At 28.7% G+C, this 8,723-nt stretch overlaps 1 protein-coding gene across 1 annotated transcript in view; it reads left to right on the top strand.

Moving 5' to 3' along the window:
- Positions 1–4,802, top strand: part of LOC119675095 (ARF GTPase-activating protein GIT2-like) — a 24,129-nt gene extending 19,327 nt beyond the window's left edge. Inside the window, exons 2-8 of the mRNA XM_038086283.1 lie at positions 6–262; positions 322–478; positions 560–645; positions 707–964; positions 3,745–3,932; positions 4,132–4,537; positions 4,602–4,802. Coding sequence (XP_037942211.1) covers positions 6–262; positions 322–478; positions 560–645; positions 707–964; positions 3,745–3,932; positions 4,132–4,537; positions 4,602–4,802 — 1,553 coding nt within the window. The remainder of the gene's footprint in view (positions 1–5; positions 263–321; positions 479–559; positions 646–706; positions 965–3,744; positions 3,933–4,131; positions 4,538–4,601) is intronic.
- The last annotated feature ends 3,921 nt before the right edge of the window (positions 4,803–8,723 follow it).

Genomic DNA, 8,723 nt, shown 5'->3' with positions numbered 1-8,723 from the left:
GGGTGCGGATCCCAATTTCTATCACGAAGAAAAATGCTCAACACCATTACATGTAGCAGCCAAGTTCGGACAAGCATCACAAATTGAATTACTGCTCGTATACGGCGCAGACATCAATGCAATAGATGGCAATGGCTTAGCGCCGTTAGAGGTCGCAAAAGCTAATAATCATAGTACAATAGCGGAGCGTTTATTGGATGCTATGTACGATGTAACAGATCGTATAATTATGTTTCTGGGAGGGAAAAAACCAGATCATGCGGTATGTATTAATGTTGTTCTACATATGTTATATAAGGAATAATGTCGTTTCGTCTTTAGTCTGGTCGGCATCTCGTTATACCGGAGTTAAGCAATGCAGATATAAGTGAGCAGTTAAAGATCGCCAGGGGAAAATTACAACTAGTGCCAAATAAGATGTTTGAAGAATTAGTAATGGATTTGTACGATGAAGTAGATCGACGTGAGAATGAAGCAAGTACGTGTTTAATTAAGATTTTAAAATACACTTCTCTTTCCTATGTATATGAATAATTTTGTTTTTTTAAATTTTAATTAGTTTGGGCGACATCAACAATGAATGCAGAAAATGCTGCTGTGCCATTTTTACCAGCCAATCCATTTTTGAGTGCAACGCGCAATCAAGTAAATCATTTAATTATTTTTAAAATTATTTTAACTATGAGTTTGTTGTGTTTATTTTTAGGGCCGTCAGAAATTAGCACGATTTAGTCGTTCTGAATTTGCTGGACTACTAACGGATGTGTTAGTCGATGCGCGTCGGCGTCAAAATATGGCAAATCTTCGACCTTTAGAGGCAAACACAAGTGTATGTTATGCTCCACAAACGACAACAGCATTCAATACCAGTGAACATGATCCCAACTTGTCGGATGATGAGCCCATTTACGATCCAGTTGCAAGTGATGATGATTATGCAGCGGTTCCACCAATCGCGCAACAGGTAAATTATATGCATCAAAAAATACTCAAACTTAATAATAGTTTTGGATAAATGCCAATATAAAATTATAAATATAATTTATAAGTGGGTCTAGTTTAGATTTAGTCAAGAAATAATATACTAAATGTGTTATTATAAAAAAGCATATGTAAAATTTTTTATTAATATTAATTGCATATACATTAAGCTTTTTAAATTTAAGTTAATGTTGTAAAGATATTGCATTTCTAGTATATAATATTTTTATTTTGAGTGAAAATTTATTATATATAATTTGCTATTAATCTTCAATAAATGTGGGTCCGTACACCTACACAATTAACCCAACTCGCAAAAATGATATCGATTCTTTATGAAAAACGACTGAATCTTAAGAACTAATGAATTTTATCGAATATGTGATAATGTTTTTCACGAAAATATCGTATATAAGTTTTTTTTTCACAAAAAGATTACAAAATTTGTGATAATTAATTACGTGTCATAAATAATAAATTTTTATTTTATTTTGTAAGCAAATATTTTCATGTGCTGTTAGAATGCCTTACGCTACTGCACATACGAAATAGGCTCCTAGGAATGTATATTCTTACGGAAGAGGCAATAAAACTCTGTTGAGTAGGTTCTATACTACATTTTATTGACGCAACATGGCTTAAAGACCTACTCTAAGCTTAGAAGGGGGCACAATAGACCTGATGGTCGCAGAGCAACATCCCCTAATAATAATAAAAATAAGCAAATATTTTTAAATATTTAACGATTAAATAAACTTTATTTTGCTTGAAATAGTGAATTACAATTACAATTAATAACGCAATATTAAAAAAGAAAAGAACGACTTTCAATGAATTTTTAAAATTTTTATTAATATTAATCTTAATAAATTAATATTATATCACTACGTAAAAAGCTTGATATATATTTTTTAATTAAAAATTAAAATGAGCTTATTTTAATATCGTACTAGCGATAAATTTTATCTTTATCATTTTGTTTACCTAAAAAGTTATTATAAAATAATATATTGTATCGCAAACTATTATAATAATGATAGTTCCAATTATCAGAATATTGGAAATTCGATGAATATTCTATAGCTAACATTTTTCTAGCATTTTTACCATCCAAAATTGTAATTTTATTAAGGAAAAAAATTATCGTAAAAACAATACATTATCGCAAATTCGATAAAGATTCGATAGCTACTATTTTTTTATAGTTTTTGCAATAATTTTCTTATGAAAATAATATTATCACTTTTGTTTAAAAAAATTATTATAAAAGCGATCTATCACGGCTCTGTTAATTGAGAGAGTTATAGTCTTAATACTGATATGGGCCCACAATCTTAGAACTTAAGCTTACAAAATCTATAAGCTGCTTATAGAATACAAATTTTAAATGATATCAAGATATCATTGATAGATCCGTCGAAGCGTTTAAAATTTCAAATCTCGATATGTCGTAAAGTTAATTATATCCGCACAATATACCGTAGGAATAGCAACGGTATAACCTGAAAACGTGAAAAAAGTTGAGCGGAAATTCTCTAACTACTAAAAACCAATCCTAGCTCCAGATTAGCAAATAAGGAGATCTGACCCTCCAGGTTGGGGGTTCATCACAAGGCCAGTAACCTTACATCAAAAAAATTTTACCGCTATGCAACCCTCTAGGGAGGCCAAGGTTCACTCTAGACTGTAGTGCCAAATTAGAAGAAGTGCAATAAAAGTTTCTCGAAATAGCTGACTCTACTATAAACGCTTGTTAAATGTACCTACCCGGAAAATTGGCATCGCATCGATTTAAAAATTCAAACGGAAGATTGTCGATAGTTTTTATTTTATTTGAATTTAAAAAATCAAAATGTTTTTATTTTTTTTCTAATTGTAGAAAAGACAAATAGCTTTAACAAAAAACCTTAAGAAGTATTCTTCAAAAGTTTTAGATGTGGGCTCATGTTAATATCAGAAGTATAAGTTAGTTGGTACATTAATATAAGGCAAATACTTGAAAGTATCAAAGAATGGGTATAACACATATACATTTTAGTAAAAACTGTTTAGCTATAGCAGTAAGACCACTTGGTAGTCGTCTTCATAGTTGGACCCATATAGATAGATACATATAGTTTGCTTTTAAGATTTATTGTGTGTATATATAAGATTATTTTGTATTAATTTTATTCAATAGTAATGTAATTTTTAACTCTTCTTTTTATTCAGATATATAATTGTTATATATTAATTAGACTTAAATTAATAGCGCCATCTATTGTGTCAATCACTAGTAAATATATTACTTACAATGTTATAATACAAAAGTAAAAGCATCTTTGTAATATTAGAAGTAATGTTATGATTCATTATATATAGGGACAACTGTAATTATGTGTAAGACTTAATAATCTTAATAACATGCTTTCATAATAAATCGGGTCATTTTTTATTATGTATGTTGTATGTCGTAAATGATAAATTTTTATTTAATGCATAAGCAAATATAATAAAATTTTTAACATTAAATTAAAATTTGTTTTAACGTTTTTTTGCTTAGAATTGTAATTCTGCAGTTATTATTTATTATTTTTTATAAAATTTTTTTAAATTGCTTAGTTTAGAAGACTAAAATTCTTAAAGTGTTTAATTATTTATAAAGTATATTTATTTGCTATTTAATATTTACTCCTTTATTTTAATTTTATTTTATTCTTAAAATTGTATTTTGTTTATTTTTTATTTATTTATTTATTTGTATTTTTTTATTATTTTCCGTAGTCATCACCGAATACGTCACAAGAATCACAAGTAGAAATGGAAACATTACGGAAACAAATTAATAAATATGTTACCGAAATAAATCAATTAAAGACTGAAGTACAAAAGCTTTCAACTGAAAATTCACATTTAAAGTCCAAATTTTCCAATGTGCCGCAAAATGCAACAAGTGTTTACGATGAACCACTGTGAGCTTATTTAAATTATCCTTTTTATTTCAATTATTATTAATATCACATATTAATTCATTTGTTATATTATTTCTATTTTAAACATATTTCGATTTGTGATTTGTAATTTTTTATTTTAAATTTTTATTTTTTTTGTGATTTTTTTTATTTAATCAAATGCAATTCCTATGCACCATTATGTTTTGCTGTACCATAGACGCATTGATTTAAATGGTAGTGAAAATGAGCACCCCGAACCACACTCGTTGCCGCTTGAAAACAGTAGTGTAGTTGGTTCAAATTCATCTTCTTCATCCTCGGCAACGAGTTCCAATCAATCGACCATTAAACGACCTGCTAGCATGTATGAGCGGCGACTTACAAACGCAACCGGTAAAGCTGGTGAGGTCTGTCGCACTACAACGAGTATGTATCAAATGCAGGCAGATAAATCACAGACTAATTTCGCTGATGAGGTTAAACGTCGCACCGATTTAGTCGCACGTTGTCTAAAGGAATTAATTGTTACCATGCGAGATGCATCAAATAAAGAAGCGATTGTACCTTGCGCAGAACGTATACATGCTGCTGTCATGGAACTTATGGCCATCTTTACAACAACTGTAAGTGAATTCTTGCTTATTTTCAAAAATGAATCATTAACTTTTATTAACTCTCTTATTACAGACCAATTGCAGTGCGACTGTAAATGAAACCTTGAAGAGCTTAACGCATTACAATGTGCTTCTCCAGCGTGAATGTGAGAACCTTCAGAAATCTTTTGATTCGGAGGATAAAACTGCTGCGGAAAAGTGTGGCAAAGAAGTACGTGAGTGTGCGTATTTTATTGCCAAAGCAGTCAAAACATTGGTGGTGTATCATGAATAGAAAGCAAGGAACTTTTGTTTTTATATACAGTTTTGTTATTTCACACAAAGATACTACTAACAAATTCCCATTAATGACTAAAAGTTTACCAAAAAATGAGCAAATATTGTATTGAAACCTAGGATAGGTTGTAATATTACGCATTTGCTTAAGCAATTTTAAAATGTTGGCCTAACTGTTCTTCCAGTTTCAATTAAAATTTACTTTTAACCTTAACATAACGAGTATTCATATATGTATGTATTCGTAATATTAATACAAAATATTATTGAGATTAATATATAACGCGCACTATTTAATATTGATGTTTACGATTTATAAAATGAAGCAAATAAATATAAGCATAAAAAAAATAAATTTTGGTAAAAATAACTTTATTTCGAAGTAACGTGTCTCCAAAGTATATCTTTTTTTTTTTTACATTAAAATTATTTATTGAATCTTCTCCCTTAGAGACTAACAATAATTGTTCTTAATAATATTATGATGTAGACTCATAATAATTTTTCTGTCACAATATATTTAAAAGCTACTTATTACATTGTGACTTATTAGTGATAATGTAATATTACCTACTACAGTGGTACATAAAATAAAATATAACATACTAGCTTTATGATTTGATAAATTGTTGTTAGTTTTTAATAGAAAAATTCAGTAAATACAGGAAATGTAATACAACAGAGAAAAAACATGAGACTAAGAGACTAACACTAAGTATTTAAATTTTTCAGCTACAGGCATATATATACGTATTACAAAATTATATTACATGAACATAATTACAAGTTAACTATAACAAGTAATCCATATTTTAAGGTCGTCTAGTTAAATATAATTAAGTTAGAAAAAATAAAAAATATATGCTCTATGAATACGTAGTGTAATGATTATATATATCCTTGCAGACAGATCAGGCATCAGTAAAAGGGAACAAGGAAAAGAGTAGTAGCGACAATAATTATCAGTAATAAGAAAGGTTTAGTTTTGACTAATGGCACGTCGGTACGATCTTTTTAGTCGCAAATATACTATTTGTAAAAGTAAGTTTTCTAGCTAAAGAGTTAACGTGGATGTATCCTTTTTCTATGGACGTATTTCTGCCTAATTTTAAATGTGCCTATGCCCAAAATTCTAATTTAAACAGCTACTTGAACATCTTTAGTGTCTACTCTTAATATATTTGACTGAGCCTTTGCAGAATATAAATAATAAATTTGAAGAATTTGCATTGCCATACATTGAATACAATAAGACCAAATTGATAAGAACATGCTGTTATTAGGAGAACTTTAAAGTCTAGTCTTAAAGAGAATTTTATGTTGAAAAGCCACTATAGCTTAACAGCTTAGAGTTTTCTGTTTTTATATACTTCTAAAACAATCTGCCAGGTCCGAAAATCTACGTGGTCTAAACTGGACAAGAAATGTACCAGTCAGCTGTTTCAACTAAAATGGAACTGTTCAGTTTTAGGAAAACATGCTAGAAGACTTCGTCTACTCGTCTACTTCGTCAATGCACATCTTTAGCCAATAGAAGATTAAAAATTTTCATGATCCCTGTTCTCACTGATCTGTCAAATTGTAGAATTGTAAAAATTTATAGATTTATCAAGTTTTTTCACTTAAATGGAGGGGTTGTGCTTTCAGCGTTATTAATACACTGACCACTACGGTCCTTTGGGAGGCCTCTGTGGTCTGCGTATGAACAGCCCTAATCTGCGGTGTAACAACGAGCCATTATTTTAGCATTGTGGGCTTTGTAGTACAAAGCTGCTATTGAAACTGAACCTAACTATGTGTTTACTCGATGTTAATGTTCTACTGTATTAAAGTTAATCCCTAAGTAGGTATTAACAATTCTAAATGATCTTTAATTCCGTTGTGGAAAGTTTGTGTTTCCACAAAATATTTTAGTGAATTTCGAACCCTGTGCAATAGCCGTGCAGAGCATTATATCATAGGAAACTATTCGTAATCTATGCTTCAAATCTGTAATTGACTATACAATCCGACTTTTTTCGATTTTAATAGGACAGTTCTGTTTAGTTCATATGCTCGTTCGTATGATATATGATATCATTCGTTGATCTGATATTATACAATGCAAGTTTAGAAAAATAATTTAAATGGACATCTCATATGGGATGATGAAGAAAAGTCGGAAAATTGAAGAAATTTGACTAAAAGAAACACTTTAAATCCATAATGAAGACACAATAGATCTTTAGTTACCAATATGAGATCTCTCCCAATTAATAATAATAATCCTAAGTTCAACAAAAAGTAATGCGAAACTACAAAACTCCGTCATTACGAGTCCAAAAAAGCTATTGACGCCACTAAAAACTTCTGGAGAAGTAATTAGAATGAAATCATAGAAGAAATGATTAAGACTAAATTCCTATAACTAAGTTTCTATTTTAAGGAATTTGTTGAGTTAGATACAGTTGAGTTAAGTACCCAAATATGAGTTTCAGTAGTTTATATGTTTGGAAGTGTTATAATAATAGTATTTCGTAATAAATGTAAAATCTAATCGAATATCATATATTTAAAGTATATAAAATTAAGATTTGAAACTGTTTGTGATTGTTGTTATTGTGGAACATTGGAGAAATTAGGCGTCAGTGACCTCTGACAATATCGCAATCACAATGGCCCCGCAAAAGCGTTTTACATATTAATTAAAATTAAAATATATTTAGACGACGAAAAATAATTTTATTTAATCATGTTGAACTAAATGTTGAATTATATTGTATATAATTAGTTACAGTAATATACAAATATTAATACATTAATTCTATAAAATACAATAATAATTTCATAAGTAATAAGTAAGTCCTTTTCGACTATCTTTAACAATGTAAGTTATTACTTTATTTAGTATAATTTGATTAACAATAATATAAAAAAAAGCCTCGTAATGCTTATATCAGCGATTACCGCTGTTGGATTAGACTCGTCACTGTGGCATAACATTTCACAAACAATCGAAAGCCTCACTCGCGAACTAATTGTTCGTTTTCTGATTGTCGTACTTCCCCTCAATGAACCGAATTTGGAAGTAAAAATGGTTCTTAAACGTTATATCTTCGATTTGTCAATTTCAATTATAAATTCAATTATAAACTAATTAATAAACCATTTATCACACTCTGCAAAAATTAATAATAATAATTTATCGATGGTATTAGATTAATATGAGTTTGCTGAGCTCAAATTTGCAACCACTTTTTACCTTATATATCTGAATCCCAGACAATAATTGGTTAAAATTCAAAAAATAAGGTTTTAAAGAGTTATTAAAAAATTTTATTTGAAGGGATACAACTTTCATGTGTTTAGCAAATTTGCTACAAATAACTAGATAACCATTTTTGTCTCAGACATCCTTCTCTAAATTCTCTTGCTTCTATCATAAAAAGGAGTTTTATTAAAATTGACCTGTAAGAAAAAACCGTTTTAAGGAATATATGAAAATCCCACTTTTTGATGGGAAAGACACGCAATAACGGGTTAAAATTCAAAAATTGAGGTTTTAAGGGACTCACAAAAGTTTTTATTTTGAGAGATAGAAATTTCATGTTTTCAGGAAACCTGCTGCGAATATATAGTAGTATATATATTTTAGTCTTTCTAAGTACCCTTTCTTCCCACTTAAAAAGGGAATTTACATAAAATCAACCTTTTGAAAAAACCGTTTTAATAAATATTTAAAAGTTTCTGGATTACATAGAAAGTATTTGATAGAAAAATAATACAATTATTCTGAATAAAATATTTATTTACATTATTAAATGCTCATTTCTTTTATTACTTATTATTTATATAAATTATATAAATATTTAATTATATATTATATCAATATATATTATTTATATATATATATAATTATATATAAGTCAGTGACTTTTTG

Source organism: Teleopsis dalmanni, chromosome 2 (assembly GCF_002237135.1).
Source record: "Teleopsis dalmanni isolate 2A chromosome 2, ASM223713v2, whole genome shotgun sequence".
NCBI lineage: Eukaryota > Metazoa > Arthropoda > Insecta > Diptera > Diopsidae > Teleopsis > Teleopsis dalmanni.
Note: the sequence above shows the minus strand (reverse complement) of the source record. Positions and strands in the feature narration are given on the sequence as shown.